This window comes from Nannospalax galili, unplaced genomic scaffold, assembly GCF_000622305.1.
Source record: "Nannospalax galili isolate Female #2095 unplaced genomic scaffold, S.galili_v1.0 scaffold528, whole genome shotgun sequence".
NCBI lineage: Eukaryota > Metazoa > Chordata > Mammalia > Rodentia > Spalacidae > Nannospalax > Nannospalax galili.
Window position 1 is genome coordinate 4,200,861 of NW_008359681.1, and position 27,908 is coordinate 4,228,768.

General features: G+C 40.7%; 2 protein-coding genes across 4 annotated transcripts in view; one reads left to right on the forward strand and one right to left on the reverse strand.

The window, feature by feature from the left end:
* Cldn10 (claudin 10) overlaps positions 1 to 27,908 on the reverse strand; it is a 119,140-nt gene that overhangs the window by 47,089 nt on the left and 44,143 nt on the right. The gene's annotated exons all lie outside the window — the stretch shown is intronic.
* On the forward strand, positions 10,234 to 22,976 carry LOC103726167 (60S ribosomal protein L35-like). The gene is made up of 4 exons (XM_008823614.1): positions 10,234 to 10,280; positions 11,962 to 12,317; positions 20,357 to 20,499; positions 22,833 to 22,976. Exons 1-4 carry the CDS (start codon positions 10,234 to 10,236, stop codon positions 22,974 to 22,976), a joined length of 690 nt encoding a protein of 229 aa, XP_008821836.1.

The following is a 27,908-nucleotide window of genomic DNA, read 5'->3' on the forward strand; positions in this document are numbered from 1 at the left end:
CTTTCAGGAGATAGAGCCTTGCTGGATGAAGTGAGTCACTGGAGATAGGTCTGAAGATTTGATCATCTGACCCTATTTTTCTGCTTTCCTGGCTGTGGACACAATGTGAACAGCAACTTGTGCCTTCCCTTCCGTGGTGGGTTGTAGCCCCTTTTTTATTTATTATTATTTTTTATGTGTCTGAGTGTATATTGCCTGCATGTACATAAGTGCACCCCTGTGGTACAATGCCTGTAGAGATCAGAAAGCACTAAATTCCCCTGGAACTGGAGTTACTGATGATTGTTAGCTACGATGTGCTAAGACTCGAACCTGGGTCCTCTGCAAGAGCAGCCAGCGTTCTTAACTACTGAGCCATCTCTCCAGTCCCCGTAATGTATATTTCTTACCAGATTCTTACTAACAACTGAAGAGTGATCATTCATTTGCAATGTATTTATTTCAGTGATAAGCAATAATTAAAGACTAACATTACTAAAGGGTCAAAAATATCATTTGAAAGCTGAATATAATATTGTGCTCCACAGGGTATCATAAATTTTCATAAAATCAAAAGAATTATAACTGTGTTCAAAATAGTAAGCATATTCTTAACTCTGTTTTTTTTTAGAAAAATAAAATGAGACATGTGTGAGTGTTCTTATGATAATATTCGACAAGGCAGAAAATATAGCTTCAATAAGAAATAAAGCCATTTTGCAATTAGCTTTGGCTACGAATTTACCTATCTATATTATAAATGCCTTTAAATAATGCACTAACTTTCCTCTAAACGCACATCTCTGATTCTTTTTAAATTTATTATAAAATCAGCTTTGTCTTCTAAGCAAATTGATTTCAGAATGAATTTTATGCTATGGAATACAGCAATGAGCACAACAATGAATGTGGCAAATTGATTTCAGAATGTGCATTTCATACCAATGATGACATAAAGTCATGTACCAACATCACTTAGAGATGGATCTAAACGATGCACAACTCCCAGTTAGTGTAAATCCTAACTGTAAAAATAGATTCAGAAGCCAGTGGCATTATCACTACCCCCTTACTTCTGTATTTTTTTTCAGGAAACACTTATTTTCCTTATTTTATTTTAAAAAATATTTTATTTATTATTTTTATTTTATGTGTATGCGTGTATTGCCTGCATGTAGGTAAGTGTACTCATGTTGTGCAATGCCCTCGGAGGACAGAAGAGGCTGTCGGATCCTCTGGAACTGGAGTTAAGGACAGTTGTTAGCTGCCATGTGGGTTCTGGGATTCGAACCCGGGTCTTCTGCAAGAACAGTCAGTGTTCCTAACTTCTGAGCCATCTCTCCATCCCCATATTTTCCTTATTTATTTGAAGCATATTCATTGTACATAGTGATGGGTTCCATAAAGGCATTTTCATTCAGCTGTATCATATATGTTTTTAATATTTTTTTATTTATTATTTTTATGTTATGTGTATGAGTGTATTGCCTGCATGTAGGTAAGTGCACCCATGTCATGCAATGCCCATGGAGAACAGAAGAGGCTGTCAGGTCCCCTAGAACTGGAGTTATAGACAGTTGTTAGCTTCCATGTGGGTGCTAAGATTCGAACTCGGGTCTTCTGCAAGAACAACTGCTGAGCCATCTCTCCAGCCCCTGTATCGTTATATTTTGACCATACTCACCCCTATATCCTCACCTTTCTCCTTCTCTTCATCCCCCGTCTCCTTCATTTTCCCAGATAGTCTAGTTGCTACTTTCATGTCTCATATATGTAAATAACATTATGTGTGTTGTTTTAAGATGTCCTTGTGTCTTTAGCTCCTTTGTACCCTTCACTTTCACACAGCTGTCCTCAAACACTTTGATCATTGATTGATAATGGTTTCTTTTGTTGGAGTATGATAGAAAGTTTTATAAATGTAACAAATTTGAAACTGTCTTCTGGATGAAACCTACAGGAATGGACTCTAAGGAATTTCAAGGAGATGCCAAAGGGGGAATAGAAGAATAAATGTTGAGTCCGGAGCAGGGGAAGAGGAGGGGTCTCAGAGTCCAATAATCCAGAAAAGAAAACGTGTTCCAGGCTTTGTACTAGAGAAGTTGAGATGGGCCCTGAAGGTCAGGAGCAGAAGAGGAAAAGGGGCAGCCTGAGAGCTTTATGGTGGACACACAGGTTGACCTTGTAGCTCAATGGGGGAGAGAGAGAGAGAGAGAGAGAGAGAGAGAGAGAGAGAGAGAGAGAGAGATCTGACTAATCACAAGTGAAAACTATGTGTCCTAGTTTGCTTTCTGTTGCTATAATAAACACCAGAAAGCATGCCCAAAAGCAACTTGGAGAAGAAAGGGTCTATTTGGCTTCCCAGTTCTAGTCCATCATTAGAGGAAGTCAATGTGGGAACTCAAGATAGGAGCATGGAACTGAAGCAGAGACCATGGAGGAATGCTGCTTACTGGCTTGCTTCCAGATTCACATTCAGCTACCTTTCTTGTAGAGCCCAGGCCTGCTCTGTAGAGTCTAGAGCTGTATTGCCCACAATGGGCTGCACCCTCCTACATCAATTGACAATCATGAAAATGTCCCACACACATGCCTACAGGCTAATCTGTTAGAGGAAGTTTCTCAATTAGGGTTCCCTCTTCCCAGGTGTGTCAAGTTGACAACTGAAGCTAACTATAACATAATGTGAAGAAATCACAGCATTCTGGTCACATAGAAAGAATAATAGAATAGTAGACATCAGTACTTGTTGATAATTTATAGAAAGAGTTTGGCAATGGGTCATTTGTAGCTAAATGAAATCTGCAAATAATGCTTAGTCATGTTTTCTTGATGTCATGTTGATTTTCCATGAAAGTATACACAGATCTTGGTGATGTCATTATAGACTTGGGCATTAAGAGGGACTATGCATCTAGCTCAAGACTTGCCTTCTCTAAATGCTGTTTATATACCACTTTTAGAGAATAGGATTATTTTGGTCCTAGTTAAGGACTTCAGTGCAAATCAATTATCAGATAAAGTTTCAGTGAAACTCCACTCATAGTTATTTTTATTCTTAGGAATAAGAAACCAATCAAAATTGGTAGGTGTTCACTGTATCCATGTGTCAGACAGGCTAGATGGACAAGCCTGAATTTGGAAGTCAAACCAGCTACAGTAAGAAGGGAGAATAGCATAAAGGGGCCTGGAGAGATGTCTCAGTGGTTAAGAGCCTGTACTGTTCTTCCAAGTTTGGTTCCCAGCACCCATGTTGGGCAGCTCACAACCACCTGTAACTCCAGCTCTAGAGGAACTGAGGATCTCTTCTGGAACTCTGAGGATCTCTTCTGGCTTCTTTGAGTACCTACACTCACATGTGCACATTGGGCCTTTAGCTTTGGGTCTGCCATTCTGCGCAGTGTATTTTTTACCTTAATCCACACATTCCATGTACAGAATTTGGCTAGATGAATGTCTGTAGAGTAAGGGATAGTTGTAGAACATTGCTATCATGGAAGAATGGCTTCTTCTTTGTGTGTCCTTCCATTTCTTTCATTTGCATTTATGTCATATCAATAGTTCCCTTGACAGAACAAAAGTCATGAAGAGACTCAAGCTAAAGGAACAAAGGGACAGAAGAGATTGGAATTCACATTTTCTCTCTTTTCACCAGTTGTATGGCTTCCTGCCTATGGGAAGAGCCTACATTCTGGGTTTTCACTGAAATAAGAGCAATTCTAGTGACAGCACCCAAACACACACAGGGTGGAGGTGAAGACAACAGCTTCTCCCCTAAACAAAAAGATTAGTTTGAACTACCCCATTCAAAGTTTGAACTTAATCATCTCACTGTGCATGCTTTAATTGTGCTAGTATGGAAACATAACTTCAAGTTAGAAGGCTGTAAACCAACTGTTTTTCTTTCCATTTAGTGTTTAATTTTAAACCATTCTATCTTAATTTGATTTGGCTACCCAAAATAGAAAACTCTTAACTCCATATTATTTCTTTATCTCTTTTCTAAAGAAGCAAAGTGCATTTTACTCATGCTCACATGCAGGACTGAATTCACGTACACATGCCACATGTTGCTGCACTAAATTACAACAGTTGTAAAACTTAAGTACTTTTAGAAGCAAATAAATTTTGTGAAATACTGCACTATTTTCCACGAGAAGTTTGTGCCCCCTTTTGGATAAAAGCTGCTAAGACGTTTAAATGAGGCCTTTAAAAAATGCATTCAATGACTTAAACATGAACATGGTTTCCTTGTGAAGGTCGTGGGAAAAGAGAAGACAGAACAGATGTGAGTGACGCTGTAAAGAGTGGGTTCACAGGGCTGCCAGGCAAATACGTGACTGTAAAACAAGAGGAATGGGAAGGGCTTAGAAGTAGAGTTCAGTAGTTTTAATTAAAAGGTGTTGGGAAATTCTATTCAATGTTAAATTGTGAAGTAATGTTTGCCGAGGCAAATGTTCTCTAGAAAACAGTGGTTTAAAAAAAAAATAAACCCACAACTTATCTTTGATTCAGGGCTGTAAATTTTGTCTGGGTAGGGAGAAATTGCCAATCCAGTGCTTAGATAAAGCAGATTACAAGAACTGGTTCCTTTCAGGATCAGGAGAATACACACATGAGTTTAGAGAGATCTTGGGGAACATTGTAAATAATTTTCTTTACTGTTCTTTTTCAACTGAGCATATGATGGAACTGTCTATCACCAGGTTCTCTTCCCACCAGCCTGCTCTCCTTCAGTCGCCCACACTCTAGTTCCCTGTCATTTCTCTTGCAATGGTGCATCCCAGACAGAGGTGACACGTGCCTTCACATTATCTTATTATTGGGCATTTCCCACTCCTTATCGCAATTGCACTGGTTGTACTTATTTGACCCAGCTGCTCTCTTCCTCCTTCATGAAACACTTTTTTCCAATGGTTTCCATGGTCCTAATCTTATATAATCTTAATCTATAATCTTATGTCATACATATCACATATCATATATATGATCTTATTTTCATATATATGAGTATATTTATAGAGAGAGAGAGAGAGAAAGAGAGAGAGACAGAGAGAGACAGAGAGAGACTCACTATGTAACCGTGGCTTGTCTGCAGCTGACTATGTAGACTAGGCTAGCCTGAAACTCACCAAGATCTGCCTACTTCTGTCTCCCGAGTGCTAAGATTAAAAGCTTATATAAAGCCAGATATATTGCATCTATTTTTATAAGTTGCTTTAAAACTCTTTTGCAAAGAGAAAGTCATCTTATTAGCCCAGGCTGGCCTCAAAGCTTGCTATTATATGTAGCCTAGGAAGACCTTGAGCTCCTACCTCTACCTCCCATAAACAGATCGATGAGGCAAGAAGTGTTTTTAAAAAAAAAAACTGACCACAGGAGAGGAAATAAAACCTACTGACTGCATATGACCAGAGATACACGGTACCCAAATGATCCTGCCAGTGACTATGGACTGGGCTTACTGCTCTCACATGAAGAATTGCTGTGCTCTGAAGCCGAGACAAAGAGCCCTATCTCTGGTCTTGGTCAGGGAGTGTGTCCTTGAGGAAATGGGCTGGAGCTGAGGCTCAGTACAATACTTAGAGTGCATGAGAAGAAAGTCTTGCAGATGGAACCAATAGCAAGAGAGGGGCCCGCATAGAGAGCAAGTAAGAGAGAGGATATGGGGAGAGGTCGGGCCTGGGGTAGCTTCCTGCACTGGTAGCAATTCGGCTTTGCTTCATTTTTTGTGGCTAACCAATGAAAGTGTGGTCTCTTCTGGTGGGAATGAAGGCTTGGTTATCTTTACATCCTGCAAGGCACACGAGCAGCAAATTCTCTATGACTAGTTCTTTAGTTTTACAGCCTAAAATTTTTTCTCTCTACATTCTTAAACTTCTGTCATTACTAGGAGAAAAATATCAATTTGATTTATCTTTCAATGGAATGAACAAATCAATGATTCATTGTGAAATCTCAGTAGAAAGAAAATCTATAAGATGCACTAGAAGAGCAGGATACTTAAAAACCAGTTATTTCTCTTAAAAACCTACTTCCTTTCCTTCAGTGTTTTCACATGTCTACAAATACACAGCAGTGTTGAGCTTGAGTGAACACCTGCATTCCAGATCCAACACCAGCTTCTACCATTGCACATGCTGCTGGCCTCGTTTGCTTTTTTCACTCTGTCCCTCTTTCCTTCTGTCCATCTCTCATATTATCTATCTATCTGTATTAGTTACGTTTCTGTTGATGTGATCAAACACTGTGACCAAGGCAACTTATAGAAGGGTTTATTTGCCTTATGGTTCCAAGAGGGAGAGTCCATAACGGCCACAGAAGCATGGCTGAAGGCAGTGGCCCCCTCAGAAAACTGAGCACTCACCTTGCCAAGCAGGCACAGGAAGAAAAGTGAAAACTGGAAATCCCACAAGTCTTGAGAGCTCTCAAAGGCCATCCCCAGTGATATGCTTCCTCCAGCATGGGCACACCTCCTGAAGGTTCCAAGACACTCCCCAAACAGCACCATGAACTGGGGACCAAGTGTCCAAATACTTGGAATCTATGGGGGACATTCTCATTTGAACTCACAGTATCCTTCAAACCATCTTATTGGTTTCCTTTTTCTTGGAACATTTTAAAATAAATTATAGACATGAGTGCAATTTCTTTTAAACATTTCAGTGCACATGCCACCACCTAGAGGTGGACAGTCAGGTTCTGCCTTTCGATAGAAAAATTGGCATATAGTAAAGTATACGTCAAATCCTTAGTGCACATTCACACTGACTTTTGAGAAAAGTGTGCATCTATGTAAATAAAGCAATTCCTCATCAAGAGAAAGTTCCCCCATATCCCTTCCTAGTTTTTCTTCTGTGTTTCCATAGTAGATGAGCATTGTCTATTCTAGAATGTATTTACATAGAATGAAACAGTACACAATCTCTTGTATAGGGCTTAATTCTTAAAAGTTATTTTTAGGATTCACCCATGTTGTTGCCTATATGAGGAGTTTATTTTGCTGAGTCCATTTCTGTAGCTATTACAATTTATCCATTTTTCTAGTGGTAGACAGATGGGATGTTTTCAGTTTATTACAAATAAAAAAGTGATGTGAACATTCTGCTACAAATATTTTTGTGAACACATGTTAACATAGGTAATATCTAGAATTACAATTACTGTATTAAAGAGTAGGTGTGTTTCCAGTCTTGTAGGAAATTGTCTGATTTTTCCTCCCACAACCTTGTACTAGTTTCTACTTGCATGAGAATTCCAGGTGCTCTATGCCCTTGCCAGCATCTGATGCTATCAGTGCTTCATGCTAGCCATTCTTGTAGGTACTGAGTGATACCATTTCCATTTCCCTGCTGGCTCATTATGTTGAGTACTTCCTATGTTTATTGCCCATTCACACACTTTCTGTTCTGAAGCGCCTGCTTGTCTTGTGCTCTTTCCCCTCATTGTTTAGGAGTTTTTTACATATTCTAATACCAACTTTTTGTCAGATGTATATTTTACTGTGTTCTGTGTGTAGCTCATCTATCTTCCTTTTAAATTTTAAATTACAATGATATTTACTGTTTGTGAGTGTGTGTGCATGTGTGCATGTGAGTGTAGGCATGCCATGGCCTGCATGTGGAGGTCAGAGGACAACTTTCAAGAGTAGGTTCTCTCCTACCATGTGAGTCCTGGGAATTGAACTCATGTCATCAGGATTGGTGACAAGCGCCTTTACCCACTGAGTCATCTCACCAGCTTTTGTCTGTCTTCTTAAAGGTATCTTTTGAGGAAGTTTAATTAATATACATATGAACATATATACATACATATATATATACATATATAATCTGTTATGGTTTTGTTTTTTTATGACCTGTGTTATAAAACTTGGGTTTAACCCAAGTCATGGAAATAATAATCTATATTTACTTCTGAACACCATAACTTTAGCTTTTAATTTTTTAAATTTTTTTTGAAAATTTCCCCAGCCCCTTTCTTTAGCTCCCCCCAACCCAAGTTAAGTTTTAGCTTTTATATTTAGGCTTATGATCTATCTCTAATTAATGTTTGTGTGTTGGATTTAAGTTGACCTTCGAGGCTCTTTTTCCATCTGGCTGCCTGATACTCTAGAGCCATTTGTTAAAATTCCCATTATATTGTTTTGGTGTCTTTGTCGAGAAGCACCAAAGCTTGCCTAGCATGCATGAAGCCGTTGGCTCCATCTCCAGCACCACACAGAACTCAGTGGTGTCAAATGCCTGTCGTCCCTGAACTTGGGAAGTGGAACAGGTTTGAGGCAGGCCTGGGCTATGGAGACTCTGCTCAAAAACAAAAACAAAACTCTTTGTTTAATTTTTACACACTGTAGTCTGGATAAGAATTTTACAAGGAAGATAGAATGACTTCTGGTTGTCTTCTAGAAAAATTGAGAGCCTGTGGCTTTAAAATATGAAGCATCTCTGTGTTTCAGTAATTCAACTTCCTTATTAATGGTTAATCATATTGTAATCCTTACTTGAAAATTAAAGGACCTTAAAATGCAAAATAACTATGTTGCAGCCATTATATCCTAAGTTAAAATCCACTATATTTTGTTATTTAAGAAAGATAATCTGGGACTGGAGAACTGGCTCAGTGGTTAAGAACACTGACTGCTCTTGCAAAAGACCTGGGTTCCAATCCCAGCACCCACATGGCAGCTAACAACTGTCCATAACTGCAGTTCCAGGGGATCTGATGCTTTCTTCTGTCCTCCGTGGGCATTGCATACAAGCAAGCAATACACACATACAAATAATATAAAAATAATAAAAAAGAAAGATAATCTGTTTCTCTTGTTTCTAATATTGTTGAATAAGCAAGGAATTTTTCTAGAAATTTAGTATATGAACTTACTTAAGTAGCTTCCTTCATTTTTCATTTGAACAGAAAGAAATAATTCTTCAGCCTTTCCTGTTATAATAAAGGATCACAAAAACCAGTGGATTTTAGGGATAAAATAATCATAAACCTAAGAAGGAAACGGTTGATACATACAAGGTATTTTCCTTGAAGGTGTGGGTAGCAGCTGTTGCTGTTCATTTATGTATTTTGGGGTGCCTTACCTTTGCAAGAAGGAAACTAGAGAGAAATCTCCCTCTTTTGAAGAGAGTCTAGGTAGGCAGGTGGGAGGGAGGAAGGGGTTGAAAGTTCACCTTGGCAGCCTCTGCTGAGCTGGCCCTCCTAGGTGGATTTGCCTGCTAGGCTCTCGGGTAATTCAACACCCTGTTTCCTTCCGGTAGAGATTGCCTGACCACTTAAAACGTGCCATGAGTCTTTAGCTCCTGCCACTCATAAATGTTGTGGTTTAAACAAAGAACTTCAACCACTCTCACAGCTCCAAATAAACAGCAGCTCTGGAAATGTCAAAAGGCTTTCAGTGCACAGGAAGTGGGTTCTGTGAAATGGATTTAAACCCTTTACTCCATGCACTGTGGCAACTTCTTGAAGTTCTTCCCTTTCCCCACCCCTACCCCAGGAGCCAAGAAGAAACAACAGGTGCCTGGGAATGTGAACCTGACTGAGCACCTTCTGGTTGGTGAGCATTGAAAATTATGTACAAGTAGCCGGATGGCCTGCTATGCAGGATCCATTCACTCCTAAGGCCTTTCTACATTTGACTATGACTAACTATGTTTTAAAAAGTGACCTTCCATAACAGCTATATTGGGTTTTGAGTTTAGAATAATTTACAAAGTTTCCTTCACTATCTTTTTTCTTTCCAGAGACAGCCCAGCTTTGCCTCAAACTTGTGATCCTCCTGCTTCAGACTCCTGGTGCGTGAGGCCCCATGCCCAGATCTTACCATCGTTATTAAGTGATACCAATCAATCATATCTTTTAAAAAGTTGCATTTGTTTATTTGTATTTCTGTGTGTGTATGTAGGTCAGTTCTCGCCTTCTACCATGTAGATTCCCAGGATTGAACTCGGGTTGTCAGACAAGCGCCTTACCCACTGAGCCATTTTGTCAGTCCCAAATAATCATATCTTAAAAGGTAGTTTTGAGGGGGAACTATCACCAGCCATGCCAAGGAACAGTATTAAACTCAAAGTCATTTGAAATTACTGCAAAACTAGAGTTGTAATTGTGACCTACTTATTTGCCTATAAGTCCTGAATGTGATCTGTATTTTCCTCAAACTTCTTGCCGAGGCATTGGGTAAGAAAAGAGGTTATTGGTGTCCTACAAAAGGCTTTTAGAAAATGGAAAAGGACCTCTTGTGCATGAATGCGCCCTCACCAAGCCAAAACTAATAAGAGTTACGGGAAAATCAGGTGACTAAATTATTCCAGCCTGGAGGCAGGCTCATGTAGATGCTAAGAATCTGACTGCAAAGGACTGGTGTTCCCGATGCCCTTGACTGCTTGCGCGCGTGCGCGCGCGCACACACACACACACACACACACACACACACAACAAATTACATGTTAATAAGGCCAAGGTTCTGAATAATTCCCTTCAAGCCTTCTTTCCTATGTAACATCGTACATTCCTTTGAAGGAAGCACAATTATTCATTTCAATTAGCTGGAAATCTCACTTCCCATAGAAGAAGTATTCCATGAGATCTGGTGGAAACTGCTCCTCAAGGGAAAAGAAGGCACTACTAACTTACTGACTGAAGAGAGAAGTTGATCAGCAAAGCAATAAAAGATCCGGATAGTGTCTGTACATTTTCTTCTGGAGACAGGGTCTCATATAACACATGCTTACCCCAACTTCCTACATAGCTGAGGATGAACTTGAACTTCTCAATCTCTTGCTTTCATTTCCCCAGTGCTGAGATTACATAAAGGTGAGCGCCACAATGCCCAGTTTTATGCCATGCTGGGGATGGGACCCAGGGCTTTGAGCATGCTAGACAAGTGCTATACCAACTAAACCACATCGGTAACCCCTCTAGATTATTTTGTGGACTTATTCTTCTTAATTTAGACATTTACAGGCGATAACATGAGTCTATATGATTACGAACTAGTAAGAAATAAACTAGATGTAGAAAGTGGTATCTTACGGATCCAACTAGTTTTGTCTTTAAAAAAATTTATTCTCTGGGGCTGGAGAGATGGCTCAGCAGTTAAGAACACTGGTTGTTCTTGCAGAAGACCTGGGTTCGAATCCCAGCACCCACATGGCAGCTAACAACTGTCTGTAACTCCAGTTCCAGGAATCTGACAGCCTCTTCTGATCTCTGCGGGCATTGCATGACATCGGTGTATGTACCTACATGCAGACAATACATGCATACACATAAAATAAAAAATTTTTAATTTAATTTTTAATTAAAAAAAATTCATTCTCAGGGGTTAGGGATTTAGCTCAGTGGTAGAGCACTTGCCTAGCAAGGGCAAGACCCTGGGTTCAGTCCTCAGTTCCAGAAAAAAAAAAAATCATTCTCAGCTTTGTTTCAAAAAGAAACAAAACACCTTTAACGACCCCCTTGCCTGTTCATGCATGCTGGCAAGATTTCTGCTTCCCTTAAAGCAACATTTTGCCACTATGTTGGAGTTCCAAGGATCAGTGAGTCTCAGTGTCTCTTTAGCCCAGATTTTCCAACTTGTTGAATGACTTAATTTTCTGTTCTTTCTTAGAACCTTGAAGAGAGAAGATGTACTTCTGGGTAAAGATGGGAGACATGCTTATTTACACACTGGTTTCCTTCTGAAATCCCCTCATTCCATTAAAAAGATTTATTTATAGATTTATTTTTAAATTGCTGCCAAAACATCAAGAATGATGAGATAAAAGGGCTGGGTAAATGGATCAGTGCTTGCTGTGCAGACATGGGTACCCAAGTTCAACTCCCAGAACCCATGTGAAAAAACAGGTGCAGCAGTGTGCATCTGTAGTCCTGCCCTGGGGAGGTAGAGAAAGGAGAATCCCTGAAGCTTGCGGACCAGCTAGTCTAGCCTAATTGAGTTCTAGGTTCAGTGACAGGCCCTGTCTTAAAAATAAGGTTGGCCAAGATTAAGGCTCAGGACCTTCGCGGCAAGAAGGAGCTACTGAAACAGCTGGACGATCTGAAAGTGGAGCTGTCCCGGCTGCCGGTCGCCAAAGTGACAGGCCGCGCCTGGTCCAAACTCTCCAAGATCCGAGTTGTCCGAAAATCTATTGCCGGTGTCCTCACCGTCGTCAACCAGACCCAGAAAGAAAACCTCAGGAAATTCTACAAGGGTAAGAAGTACAAGCCCCTGGACCTGCGGCCCAAGAAGCCTAGAGCCATGCGCCGCCGGCTCACCAAACATGAGGAGGAGCTGAAGACCAAGAAGCAGCAGCGGAAAGAGCGGTTGTACCCGCTGCGCAAGTATGCCGGTCAAGGACTGAGATCGCCGCAATTTGCAATAAAACAAAACTGGCGGAAAAAAAAAAAAAAAAGGATAGGGGGGTGTAGATGGGGGAGGTGATCTAAATTTAATCAAAATATATTGTATGGAATTCACAACCCACAAAAAAAAAAATACAACTCTAGTAAGGGTCTAGTATTCAGAATATATGAAAAATCCTTATAACTCAATAATAGAAAGATACACTAATTTAGAAATGGGAAAAGGATTTGAATAGACACTTTTGCAAAGAAGATATAGAAATAACCTATAGACATATAAAAAGATCTTTACAGCATCAATCACTAGGGAAATATAAATCCAAAACATAATTAACTTACCATATCGCATCCACTAAAATAACTAATAAGAAAGTATAAAATGAAAAATGTTGTTGAGGCTGAGGAGAAATCAGAACACCTATACGTTGCTGGTGGAACTGTAAAATGGCATAGCCACCGTGGAAAACAATTTGGCAGTTCCTAAAAGTATTAAACCTAGAATTACTACATGATGTAGCAAGTCCTCTCTTAGATTATGCACTCAGAGAAAATGAAAATATATTTTCACACAAAAATATGCCTGCTGTGCTCTTAGTAGTATTATTCATAATAACTTAAAGGTGAAAATATCTAGATTTCCATGAAATAATGAATGAATAACTAAAATGTTTTACTTCTATACAATGAAATACTAGTTAAGCAAAAAGAATGCAATACTATTATATGCTACAACACAGAAGAACCTTGAAAACATACTAAATGAGGGGTTGGAGAGGTGGCTGCAGGGTTAAGAGCACTGGGTGGTCTTGCAGAAAACCCAGATTCAGTTCCCAGCACCCACATGGTGGCCTACAACAGTTTCAGGGAATCTCTCACCCTTTTCTGGCCTCTGCAAGCATTGCACACATGCGGTGCACTTATGTACATGCAGGCAAAACACTCATACACATAAAATAGACAAATCAAAAAAATTTAAAACATACTAAATGAAAGAAGCCTGATCCCAGCATGGTGGCACATGCCTTTAATCCCAACACCCGGGAGACAGAGGCAGGCAGATCTCTGTGAGTTCAAGGCCAGCCTGGTCTACATAGTGAGTTCCAGTCCAGCTGGGGCTACAGGGAGACCCTGTCTCAAAACAAACAACAACAACAAAAAAATCAAATACCTAGAAAGAAACTCATAAAGAAGTAATCAAGACCTTTATATGGAAAAACCTTAAACCATTATCAATCCAAGATTAAAATAAAATACCACCAGTTCTGCTCTAGTTTATGGGGTATCCAGATCAAGAACACGAGGTTTGGATATCAGATCTTTAAATATTTTAAGATTATAAGTACAGTCAGTGACTAAATAAACTGTATTCTATAGTTTTTCATTAGTTAATGCTACCATGTGTCAGACACCTCAAGGTGGATAGGTAGGCTGCATGGAGAAGCTTGGATTTAGATTCCAAACCAGTTACAGAGGCAAGAATGAGCTCATAAATGCACACGACCTCCACGTGCAGAATTAAGCTAGATGAATGTCTTTTAAGTAAGCAATACTTATAACGTAGCCCACCACTATTATTGAAAAAAAAAAAACACATGGCTTCTTTATGTGTCCTACGTCTTCAACTCGCATTAATGAAAGCAGCTGTATTTCAGCATCCACAGGTGATGCTCAAGCTAAACAGACAACTGAGACTGGGATTCACATTATCCCCCATTTCACCATATTGCTTCCTGTATGTCAGAGGACTGGATATTCATTGAGATATAAAAATTCAGCTATGGCCACACACACACACACACACACACACACACACACACACACACGTACACACACACTATCTGCTAATCACCCCACACTGTCTAAGCTATCATCTCACAGAGGCATCCATTAAGCTATAGTAGGGATCTTTTGGAGAACATCCAGTGTATCTCTAGTCTTTTGTTGCTGCTGTTAGGTTTTTTTGTTTTTGTTTTTTGTTTTGTTTTGTTTTTGTTTTTGTTTTTTCTTTTGAGACAAGGTCCCACTATGTAGCCCTGGCTAGCCTGGATCTCACTTTGGAGACAAATCACAGAGATCCACCTGCCTCTGCCTCCCTACTGCTGGGATTAAAAGCATGCACCACCATGGCTGGCTGTACCCCTGGTTTTGGCTCAAACCAGTGCCACCGTTTGAGTCTAGATTGTCTATGTTCTGAACAATGTTGCTATTGTGGCTGATTTTACCTGCTTTAGTGTTTTGTAACCGATCTGCTCTGAGGGATGGTACCAGGGAGTTTGATACAATCTGCTTTTGTGTTCACTGTAATAATCTCCTCAGAGTGTTCCTGTTCCACCCACTCAATGTTACTCCACACAAAGGATAAAACTCCAATACCAACTGGCAAAAGCAAAATTGGAAGCTAGAGACTTGAAGGGTCTGAATGTACTTCAAGGCTGTGCTTCCGATGATGGGAGCGGGCTCTACTTCTCAGTCCCTATCATTAGCTTCAGAGCATTTCTCTGGTGTGCTCTGCCTTTGATATCTCTAAATGGCAGCAGCAACTCCAGGGCTCGGATCTTCCTACTGCAAGTCTAGAATCTTTTCCCCAGAAATCCAAGGGGTCTGGTCAGCTCATGAGCTCATCTCAGCCACTCCCTGTAGTGTCTTGCAGTGCATTACACTCTCCTGCCCCAGTTACATATTCAATAGTTGGTGCCAGGATGTGGGGGGTGAATGTGTGAGAGGGTATAAGTATGGGGAAGTCAGATCTATAAGACACACCTAGATGATTGATGAATGGGAGAAAAATCCCCAGAAGAAAACTGACTAATTATCAGAGAAGGGTGTATGAAAAAACCCAGAAAACTCTACCGTGGTTCCTTTAGGAATATGTAGGGGAGAAATTCTGACTTGATTTTATCGTATGAACAGGGCAGCAATTGTACCTAATTGTGTTTTCCACATAGTATGAAGGAGGAGAGGAGCAAATCTCCCAGTCACCCTCATTAATCATTAACACAAAAGATCATCACACACAGTAAGCTTTATTTCATTTTCCTAATATTATTTTCTTGTTTTATTTCTTGTCTTATCTATTCCCATTTTCTATTATACTGTATATACTTTTCCTTGAACAGTTTTTGAAAAGAGAAAATATGTAAAACCTTAAAATGTTATTTTTAGTATTGGACATGTTGATGTGGTCTGAATGCCCAAGTTAAAGATTCCAATAGCCAACATTTTCCCAGAACATACTAGCACAGATAGTACTATGATTTCTATTTATAATTTTTTTCCAGAGAAAAACATATTGTAGTCTCTGCTCTACCTCGATGAATTATATTCTCTTTGCTTCCCTATCAGCTTTCTGCCTAGCTTTCAATAGTCAACATCAGCTTCTCTCTCTGATTCCCCTCTTCTCTCAGCACCAGGTCCCAGGTCAGTAGGTGCTCCTCCCACCATGCTCCCATTACCTGCCTCTCTGTGAGAAGAGTTCCCAGAGGGTAAAGACTGCCTGGCCCACATGTCTGTATCTGAAGTACCTAAGCCCAGTGCAGGGAAAAGGGCTCAGTAAATGTCCATAGGGAAAAAAGAAGGGAAAGAAAGAAGGAAGGAAGGAGAAAGACAATGGAAGGAAATCAGGAAATAAGATTTAAGATAAGGAGGGAGAAGAGAATGAGAGTGAGGAAAAATGGAAGATGGAAGGAAAGAGGGAGAGAAAGAGGAGGGAGGGAGGGAGGAGAGGACAGGAAAGAAGGAAGGGGTGGAAAGAAGAAGGAAAGACGAGGGAAAGCAAAATGGAAAGGTTGAGAAAATGAAGAAAAAGAGAACACGGGGGGAGGGAAGGATGGAGTAGGGAGTAAGAAGAAGAAATGGACTGTAAGATGGCTCAGCAGATAAAAGCACCTGCTTGCTGCCAGATCTGACCACCTGAGTTCAAGTCCCTGGACCCACATTGTGGGAGAAGAGAACCAACTCATATAAGCATTCCTCGACACCCCCATTACATAAATAAATGTAAAAAAATAGAATAAAGAAGGAATAGGAGGAGAAAGGGAAGGAGGGAGGGAGGAAGGGAGGGAGGAAGGGAGGGAGGGAAGGAAAGGAGATGGAAGAAGGGAAAGATGTAGAAAAAAGTTAAAGAAGGGAGGGACAGAGGCAAGAGAGAGAAGAGGGAGAAAGATGGGAGGGTGGCAGAAGAGGAGGAGGAGAGGAAGGGGGAACAGAAAGAAAACATTCAAGGAAGAGAAAAGGAGAGCGAGGGAGGAAGGAGGGAAGGAAGGAAATAACCTAGAGATTGGTTTCAGCAAGGTGGCCCTCCCCCTGTTCTGATTAATTTCTTGATTTATATAAAAGGAGTAGGTATGGAGTTCTGAAGACAAGGTTTGTTTTATGTCTTTCCGTGTACACACACAGATCCAGAATGCTCCTTAGCTCCAGACATCTTACTGTCCTCTCTGTTCCTAAGAGGTCCCTGAGAACAGCAAGGGACCAGCATGCAGTATAGTCTTTGTTTTCTTAAAAGAGGCTTAAAGGCGGGGCTGGAGAGATGGCTCGGCGGTTAAGAGCACTGGCTGCTCTTGCAGAGGACCTGAGTTCGATTCCCACTACCCACATGGCAGCTAACAACCATCTGTAACTCCAGTTCCAAGGAAAACCAACACCGTCTTCTGACCTCCACAGGCATTGCATGACACAGATGCACTTACATACACACAGGCAATGTACACACATTGTATTTATTGTATACACATAAAATAATAAATAAAATATTGAAAAATAAAGACGTAAAGGCTTTTGGAAATGGATTTTCTTTGATGATCACTTACATTTCTAATTTCTTCTTAAATAATTTGGTAAAAGCACTATTGTCTTGGATTTCAGAGGATGTTAAAAGAAAGAAAGCTGAGAAGCACACACAAAGCAGCATGCTTCCAACAGAACCGTCCCTTTTAAGTTATGTCTCTCAGAGACCAGATCGTCCAGTCACCATGACTTCCATCATCCCATACTATCTAATCCTTTATCATCTGTTTTCTGTTCCCTTTTGCTGATGACTTCCTAACCACCTCATCTCCTAACTAATCCAAAAACCCTTCTGATCACCTGCCTTGATGCCTCTGTACCTATATATCTTTTGTCTAAAATAATTTTTACTGGGCTCTTCTCAAACATTAGAATCTGTTTAAATGATATCTCTTTAGAGCTGGGGATGTTGCTTAGTGGTTTGAGCTCAAGCACCACAAAAGAAAAAGATTATTTCTTTAAATGAAGCATCTCCTGCCACTCCTGTGGTGAGTTTTTGTCAACTTGACACAAAGTAAGTCACCTGGGAAGAGGGAACCTCAATTAAGGAATTTTCTCCATCAGGCTGGCCTGTGGGCACATCCGTGAGACATTTTCTTGATTACTAATTGATGGAGGAGGACCCAGCCCACTGTCAGTGGTACTATCCCTGGGCAGGTGGGCAAATCAAGGGAAGCAAGCCAATAAGCAGCATTCCTCCAAGGTTTCTGCTTTAAGCTTCTGCCTTGAGTTCCCACTTTGACATCTCTTGATAGTCTGTAAACTGTAAGCCAAATAAACTCTTTCCTCTCCCAAATTGGCTTTGGTCAGTGTTTCATTCCAGCAAGAAATAAAGGCAACTCGGACAACCTTATGAAACATAGTTCAATTCTTATACCCCATTATCAGTGTGTGCTGGCAAATGGTTTTAGCAACTTGCTCTTGGGGTGGGGTTAGGGTGTAGGATTAGTAGCTGCATTCATGACTAGTTAGCACATGTTTATTTCTGTGATGAACTGAGCTACTAACTTGAAGTCCGTGGCCTGGCATGTTTTCTGGAGAGTGACATTCAGCCTCTGAGACCCAAAGTAAAACAGTGCCAATTCATCCAGGTCAGTGTGATTCCCCCACATGAGACTGTTCATTTCCTTTGTGGCTCCCATTGAAGCTTTCCATCTGTGTGTTTGTTTCAATGTTTGTCGCTAAAGCTCACAAAGATTAAAATGTAAGCTCCAAGAGGGAGCGTTATTTCTTGTCAACTCACTAGGTACCCGATAAACATTTATCAGTCTATGTTAAGAGTTCATGCCACAAGCAACCTTGTCATTTTAGCTTCCTCATGTGGAAAAAATTAGTATTTCTGGGGAAAAAAACCACTCCGTTTTATTCCTTTTAAAACCCAGAAAGCCAAAAGAGGACATCTTGTAAAAAGGGTGTTGGAGAAGAAAGTTCTACAAATATTCACCATGAAGAGGGGCATCATACAGAATGAAGTGGATGAGTTTATAGTCTGAACCCTTCAGGTGACACGATATGCAGCTTGTATTCGGCATAAAGCACTCTGACTCTCATTAGCCCTGTTCCTGACAAATATTTGACGAGCAAAAACGAATGTAGAAGCTCTTGATTTTGGATTAAAAGGGTCATTGTAAATTGGCAAGAATGTTTCAAATTGAAGAAAACATTGAATGTATGTATGTGAGGTGCTAACTTAGAAAACTGAGAACTTGGGCTGGGGAGGGGGCCGAGAGGATGGAGTGCCTGCTGTGTAAGAGTACAGTCCTGAGATCTCAGGTGCCTTCAACCTTGTTTTGTTTTGTTAAAAAACAAGGTCTCTCATTTTTACTTGAAAGTCACCAACTCAGATGATTATCAGCAAGCCCCAAAGATCCACCTGTCTCCACTTCCTAGGGCTGAGACTACAAGCAAACACTCCCAGGTTAGCCCACCTTTAAGGAGTTTTAGGGGATTGAATTCAGGTCCTCTTGCTTGTGCGGCAAGCAATTTACAGACTGAGCCATCTCAGTGAGTCTTGGCAGCAACCTTTTCCTGGTTAAACGTTAGCCTGGGTCTGAAGTATAGGAAGAGGGGGCCTCAGCTCCACTTTCGCTCCCCTAGCCTATTGCAGAAAATTCTTTCACAAAGAAACACTTCTGTGTGAAACCAACTCCATTCATGTCACTCACGTTTCCAGACACTCGCTTCTGTTTATAAGCAGACATGGGTTTGAAAGGTTTCCTTGTTTCTGGTGTTGTTTCTCTCTTTCCTTTTTTGTTCTCTGGCATTCTTTCATATGTTTTGCTTTTCACCTAAAGGAAATCGCACAAGGGCTTGGGTAAATGACACTAATCCATATTTATAGTATCTGCCTTTACTTAAGGAGTTTTGGGTTCTTACAGCTGACTGACTTTTGGATATGTAAAAGGATTGGACAAGGTTCTTGTAAAACTGGTTGTCAAATCCTAAATTCTGTAGATGTTCCAAGAATCTTTGAGTCTTAAAAAATGATCCCAGCAATAAAAAATGTTTATTTTTTAGATAACTCTTATACCCAACAAATACATTTACTCATAGAATGCTGTTAAGTGTTCAACTACTTTATACTTCTTGAATTATTGGGTCCTTCTAGCACATCGATAGCTTTCTTATTATCCTTGTTTTATACATGGAAGATTGAGGACTGAATAGTTTGCTCAGATAGCGGGGTAGTTAATAATGGAGGTAGGTCTCCCGCAAGCCATCATATCTTTCTTAACATAATTTACATAATAATTTATGAATTACCAGAACTGAAAAAATTCTTTACTCTGCAAAGACACTTCACATGATTATAAATACAGGTCTCATAGTAGAAAAAGGGTATGTTTATACATACAATCACACCATAAAAACAATCTAAATATTTAGGACCTAGAAAAGATAAGGTTAAGGAAAATTAGGCAAAGACTCGATAAATAAATGTTCAAGAATTAGTTATGGGCTGGACATAGTGCTGCATGCCTGTAGCGCAAACACTTGAGAGGTAAAAATGAGAAGATTGCTGTAAGTTCCTGGTCAGTTTGATCTTCATAGTGAGTTCCACATCTGCCAGGGTTACATAGCAAGACCTTGCTTTAAAAAAAGAAGAGAGAGAGAGAGAGAGAGAGAGAGAGAGAGAGAGAGAGAGAGAAAATGAATCACATTCAAGTGTGCTCAGGACAATTGGAGGCCTCCTCAAAGGAGATGTGTTAGGTCTGATGCTGGTGACTATGTGGGTTGATAGGCAAGGGGAAGAATGGCCAAGTAAAACTCTCAAGTAGGGACGGCCAAAGTAAAGAAATAGAGAGCAGCAGAGACAAGAACGGGAACAACTATGACCATCAAGAAGAGTCAGCAAGTCACCCAGGAGCCTACACAAAGAAGAGAGTACCAACACCACTTCTGCTGTATCTTTAGGTGAAACTAGAGTTGCATAGAGCTATATATTATGAGTCCTAAATTAAGATGCTAAAAATCTATCATCAGTCCCAGACTTGACATTCTTATCAAGCTAGAATTACCATACCTTTGCTATTTGCCCAAACGCTCTTATTTCTCTGATCTTGGAACAGATCCAAAACAATGCTTAAAGAACTTTGGCCCTGCTGGCAGACACTCGTGCTGTTAGGCTATCAGTGGCAATCCCTTTACAATCCATTTCCATGGGAGGATGGCAGCTCTGGTGCATGTGGTAGAGCACTCACGATCTCTTCACTCAATGCTTTCTTCTACATCCCAAGTCTTGTCTGTCATAAAAGCAGTTATCCAGAATAAAAATGTGGGAATCATCTCTGGTTTCTCTACCTTCTCTACCCATGTGTAATCAGCCAACTCCATATCTGGCATCTATTCTCAGTTGCCACTGTTGTGCCTTACACTAGGTCCTCATCACTTTTTCTCTAGAGTTCTGTAAAAATGTCCATATTATTGAGACTTTGTGTCTTTAGATTCACCATCCTGTAATGTATATTTCTTAGCAGACAGAGTCCATTGAAAAACACAAATCTGATCCTGTCCCTTCCCTGACCTATCAAAAGTTGTCCGGAATTTTCACAATAAATTTCAAACTTCACACCAGGCCCCAGACCCTCCTGACACCATGCTTTCTGGACTTCCTCAGCCCTCAATCCTTTAGAAGGCTGAAAAGTCACATTTTGATTCATTTGCACAATTCTGTGCCCTCAACCTGGGATTCCACTTGACTCTGCTAACTTCCCCACCTAGCTAATTCCTTCTCATCGCTTAGAATTCAGCTCAAAATCATCTCTGAAAAGAAGTCTTCCATGGCAAGAAGTTGAGGCAGATATCCACCCCCCCCCCTTTTCTATTTGCTCCAGTGGACTTTCTGTAGCTTTGGATCATAACCTGGGCATACAGTTAGGTACCCATCTGCTTCCCTTACTACACAGCAGGAACCATGTCCTCTTTGATCTTCTGTTTCCTTTGTCTATCACTTAATTGAAGCTTGACACATATTAATATTTGAACAAGTGTTTGTTGAGGACATGATTGTCTTTACAGCTGAGGTCCCTTGTCTCTTGAGACTACAGATATTACTTGTGATGCAGGAAGTTCTACAGTGTAGACTTGGTGCATCTCAAAGACATAAGGTTATCACAGATGAAGATGAACCTGTTCACGGCAGGTCATCATCAACAATGCTGATGCAGAGGACATGTAGAGCAGAGGAAAGGTGGCTGCTGGATTGGCAAGGTCATAATGGTGGCCTTTGGTCAGGGAGCTTCAGAAAGTAATAGGAATAGTGTAGAGAGATAGGAAGTGGAGGGAGAAACGAATCAACGTTTGTTGGCTCAGGATGTATTAGAAATGTGAATATGTAATTTTACATCTTCAAAACTGCTCTGTGAAATAGGTTTATCTCTTTTAAAATGATAAAATAATTACTAACAATGCAGTTGAAACTCAGAGTTTCAAATAGCATATACAAGATCTGGACATGGTATTATATACCTGTAATCTCAATACTCAGGAGACAAAGGCAAAGGAACTTGGAGTTTGAGGTCAAGCCTGGGCTATATGGTAAGACTGTCTCAGAAAGAAACACAAAAATAAAGAACACAATCAACTAATATTTATTAGTTTTCACATACTAGTCTTAGAAGGCCAAAAAGTCATGTTTTGATTCATTTGCATAATTCCGTGCCCAGTTTTCAAATCCTAGTCATTCCCTCACAACACACGTTCCCTTGTACCAACCACATCCCTCACTGAAGTAGAAAGAGATATCAGAATGAAGGTGCTGGGATTTAACATGTGCCTTAACTGCACTTGCCCCTTAACTCAAAACATTTATCTGTAGGTAACAGGGAAATAGGATAATAGTGAAAATTCACAAATGGATGAATGTACTGTATTTTTCTAATAGAGAAATTTAAGCATTTTTAAGGACAAATATTCATTTTTAATTTCCACAAAATTATGATAGTTTCTATACTCTGGTGAGGTGTCACAAGTCCATGTGACCAGAGGACATCAGGTTCCAAAGGCCCATGTGAGAAATGCTAAGTACCTATGCTCAGAGCTGCCCCTATTCTCATGGCTCACTGAAAACTCCATTCATTTCAGGGCTCTTTTACCTCCATCCTCCACCATATGCAACTGGGTGAGAGGGGGACTTGGAACAGGAAGAGAGTCACCTTTAGGGGACACTGAGTTTGTGCACTGATGACCCTCCTTTTCCCCTTACCTTCTTGTTGAAGAATGGGCTTTTACCCGGTCCCATCTCAACCTTCTCACAAGGTAGGGAAATCTACGTTATACCTCTCACCAAGCTGGGACTGATGGTCATTTCTCATCAGGATGTTAGTGCGATCCTCAAGCTGCTGTGCCATGAAGAAAGATGAAGAAGCTGGGGGAGAGTGTGACAGTGGCCTGTGTCAGGGCCAACCTCTGACATTGGATATGCAACTTCCCAACAGGCCAGTTGGTAAGAAAACATCAAGGGGGAAAGACACACAGAAACAACACAAAACAAAGCAAAATCTAATCACCCACTTTTTTGTTAGTTTTGGATAATATAGGTTGTTTTGTTTTTTGTTTTTTGTTTTTTGTTTTTTTTAAATCAGGTGCATTGATGGAGAAACTGAACCAAACTTGGTTCACTGACCTTTATCCTTGCTGATGGGACCAGGATTACTGGTCCCCTTACTGGGTAGGGAAGGACCATCATTACCCAGGAGCCAAAGCTTGAGTCATGAAGGCAGCGGAGGCAGCAGAACTTCCCCTGAGGGAAGGGCAATTCTCTCCTTTGAGGGGAAAGGCAGAAGAGAGCAGAGCAGATCACAAGAGAAGCATCCTTGGGAGACACTTTTCCTACTGGAAGCTTGTGTCTTCAAGGATGGAGTGGTTATGGTCCTTCCTATACTGACTAGACTGTTCTGTTGAGAGCTGCCTGATCCTCCTGAAAAGACCTTCATACTTTATTGTGTATTTGGAAAGTCTGATGTGGCAGGAAAGACTTTGGGCCAGGGGCAGGGATTACTCTTCAACCATTCTAGAGGACTGATGAGGGTTTTTTACCACTAGCCCGCCCCATGTAACACACATGTGCTGGATATCTTCAGCTGTCAACTTGACAAACCTGGGTAGAGGGAACCTCAACCCCCAATGGATTTTACTGTGGCCTTGTCTATGGGGCATTTTCCTAACTGTTGAATGATGTGGGAGGGTCCAACCCCCGGTGGGCAATGCCACCCCTGGGAAAGTGATCCTGGGTTGTATAAAAAAGGAGGCAGAGCACAGGCTAGAGGAGCAAGCCAGTAAGCAGCATTCCTCCATGCTTTAGCTCTGGCCTCCAGGCTCCTGTCCTGCCTAAGTTCCTGTCTTGGCATCCCTCAGTGATGAACTATCACTTGGGAGAGTAAGATGAAATAAACCCTTTCTTTTCCAACTTGCTTTTGGTCAGTGTTTTATCGTAACAATAGAAAGTAACTGGAACACACACACACACACACACACACACACACACAATCCCCCTTTCAAAACAGAAAAGAAGGGAGCTTGCATAAGCCAAATCACAGATGTACCTACTACCTGCTAACTTAAGCTCTGGTGTGGGCCATTCTCAGTTTGCAAACATCAGCTTTCCCTACTACCTCTTTAATGCATTTAATGTAATGGTGGTAATTAGACAAATAGATGAGTTTTCAAATTATACTGACTTTGTTTGCTGCCGGCAGCCATTTTGGATCCTCTTGTGGAGCCAACATTATTAGCCTTTACATGAGCCACTGAGAGACAGGGGTCCTAGGTTGGAAGCAAAGCCAACCTCCAAAGACCATAGTATTTCTCCTAATGAGAACACATAACTATGCATGGAGATAGTAAATCAGTATCAACCTGAGTCATCCCTGAATTCAATACTCCCTACATTTGAGCAATGAGTAAACTATGTGGTTACTGCACTGCCTGCCTTTAGGACCTACTGATTTCTGCTAAATTCCCAGAGAAACAGAACCAGAAGGTCCGGTTTTATATTTTCTTAGGGCTTTGAAATTGGTAAGAATTTCCAGTGTAATATGGTCAGCAGTGGTTTATGCAGAGCCTATTTTCAGTGCTGGCCAGACAGAAGGAGGCCTCAGTAATTATTGATCATGACAGGTGCATCCTTTTATATACACTCCATACAGTTCTGTAATTCTCTTAAAATGTATCACCAAGCCAGGTGTGATGGCACATGCCTTTAATCCCAGCACTTGGGAGGCAGAGGCAGGGGCAGGTGGATCTTTGTGAGCTCAAGGCCAGCCTGGTCTACATAGCAAGTTCCAGGCCAGCTGGGGCTAAGGGAGACCCTGACCCAAAAAGATCATTCCCCCAAAAATGTATTATCAAGCACCCTTGGGTAAAGGATAAACAAAATATGGTAGATGCATACCATGGCCTATTAAAGACAAAAGATATGTGGTTCAACAAGGAGGAACCTTTTGTGCATTGTACTATGTGAAAAGCCAGCCACAAAAAGACAGATACTGTATGCTCCACTATTATGAAGCAGCTAGACAAATTGATGGAGGCAGAAAAAAGTGAATGGGGGTCACCAGGGATGCAGGGAAGGTGGAAAATGGAGAGGTGAGATGAAACTTCTAGAGACTGGTTACACAACAGTGTGAATGTCCTTAATCCTATCGCACCTCAAAATAATCACAAAAAACAACTTGAAGGGAGATTGCTCCTGTTTGACACTGTGTTTGTTGGTATCTAGCCTTCAGGTATACATATACACTCATGTTCAGATACTGTATATGTATGGTTCAGGGTTTTTTGTGTTGCTCAGGGTAGTCCAAGAGACTCCAAAAATAACACAGGCTATTGCCATAACACTTGGTTACCTTCCAGAACTTGAAGGTGAGACCCTATTGCTAAAGACAGGATGTACTTCAGACACAAGACTTGGAGCAATGAAGCTGGAGCTGACCTAGAAGCCTTCTCCCTGAAGACTAGCTCTCATAGTTCTAGATTATACAGCTGCTAAGGGAGAAAATCAATCATGGTCCACCCCCAGCTGTAAAGCTTAATAACTACAATGACTAACATAGCAAACTATCTCTATTTGTGCAGAAGTGACACTTTTATCTAGAGCATAATTAACATCTATCTAATTGGACTTAAAACCCTCTCCATGGGAGGGAACTCATGAGTGGCATCATTATAAACACAGCCAAATACCCGTGGCTGGAGAGGTCATAGATCCTAGAAAAAACCCTATCTCTGCTATATCTCTAGACAAATGAAATTTCTTACTGTATCCTAAATATAGATGCTTATATTTACAGACAAGTATACTATACAACATTCATCAAAGAAACTTTGCAACAGATGGAGTCTAATTACAGAGTTCTACAACTGGTCACACACAGAAAATAAGTGTCTGAGAAATGCCCAGCCTTAAGTTACACATCTACAGTAGAACCTCTCTCTACAACTAAGGCTCATGGAACATAGTGGGACCGGGGTAGAGAGAAGACTAATGCATCTCTCAACTCTCACCAGCAAAACTTCCTCATACAACAGAGTGTGATACACCCAGAAGGCCACAACTGGCCAAGTTTTTGAGAATAAGAAACTGCAGAGTGCATTTCTCTGGTTAGGATTCCTATATTAAACCTCATTCAGCCATGGCTCAAGGACTATTGTGGAAAATGGGGAGGAAAGATTGTAAGAGCCAGGATTGGTACATGAATATAAGGAAGCAGAGGTTTTCAGGTCTCTGAGAACTTGCTCATATGAACTTGCAACAATGCTGACAGCATGCACAGGACCCATGGTGACTCAATCAGACAAAAACCCAGCATAGAACTGGGGAAATGGGCAGCAGGCCCCAACCTTAGCCAAGGAGTTCTTGGCAACTGACTACTGTGGGGTGAAGGAGAATTGATATTCTTTAGGGGAGTGACTCTAGTTAGGCTGACTAGACTCCAGTGGATGAACTTGTATGGAGGGACATCTGGGTACAAATGCTTGACTGAATAGGCCTTAACATATATGACAGAATTCATGAAATCCAATGGGGGGGCCTATGGGGGAGTGCAGATGGGGGAGGGGGGTCTAAATTTGATGAGATCTATTATATGACATGCACAAAATCTCAATAAAAATACACACAACAATAATAATCATGATGATTATTGATTACTTTTCTTACATCTGTGAGCAGATATATAACGAGAAGAAATTTAAAGGAAGAAGGGTCTATTCTGTCTCACAGTTTGAAGGCTGCAGTTCATCATGACAGGGAAGGCAGGGCAGTAGGAATGTGAAACAATTGGCCATGTGGTGTCTACAATCAGGAAGCAGAGAGAGATGAATGTTGGTGCTCGGCTCACTTTCTCCTTTTCATTCAGTCTGGGACACCAGCCCAGGGGATGTTACTGCTCACATTAAGTCTCGGCCTCCCCTCTTCAGTCAAACCTTTCTACAAACACCCTCATAGACACACTCAGAAATGTGTCTTCTAGGTATTTCTAAATCCAATCAAGTTTACAATAAAGATAAGCCACCACAGATGATGTTTTATGTTACTTATGTTTTTATTTCATTACAATCAAACAAGTTTTTGTAAAAAAAAAAGAACAAGGAATGGAGAGATGGTTCTGCAGTTAAGAGCTCTTGCTGCTCTTGCAGAGGACCTGGGTTTCATTCCCAGCACCCACAATTGTCTGTAACTCCAGTTCCAGGGGATCCAATACCCTCTTCTGGCCTCCTCAGGCACTGCATGCACTTGGTGTACATACATACATACATGCAGATGAAACACTCATATGCCTAAAAATTTTTAAATAAATCTTGAAATGAATACATGTCCTCGTACATACCATTGCACCAATTACTCTGGAAGGGCAAGTTTTCATTCTCCTGAAGCATTTTCTACTGAGTTGCTGCTTGAAGTGTCTTTGAGGTAAACAAGGATGTAGAGTATTTGAAGTAATGAGAAAGTGCAGTTTGGCATTGTGGATCCCAGGCGAATTCCTGGCTAGTGATGGCAGGAGCTGAGAGCTGAATGGTGAGTTCCAAAGAAGTGTTGCCTCCAGTCATGACTTTGACCTTTTAGATAATTTCTCAAAAAAAGACCTAACTCTATAACTCTTCAAGTGCTCCAAAGATCTGCAACAAAAGAACTAAGTTCTTTTTCTCTTATGTTGAAGTTAATAGGCTGTAAAGTTTTCCCCTGGATGACATTTAAAACTCATCTTGAAAAAAAAATCATCTTGAATTTTATCCCTTTCTGTTGTGGTTTTAAAAACACATCCACCCAAGATTAACATCATCTCCATTTTCTT

Excerpts from the sequence above, each read along its gene's own strand:
- LOC103726167 (XM_008823614.1), top strand. The coding sequence starts at position 10,234 with ATGCGCCCTCACCAAGCCAAAACTAATAAGAGTTACGGGAAAATCAG. Across the intron at positions 10,281-11,961 it reads AAGAGTTACGGGAAAATCAG|GTTGGCCAAGATTAAGGCTC; the intron begins GTGACTAAATTA and ends CTTAAAAATAAG. Across the intron at positions 12,318-20,356 it reads CCCGCTGCGCAAGTATGCCG|GCAAGGGGAAGAATGGCCAA; the intron begins GTCAAGGACTGA and ends GTGGGTTGATAG.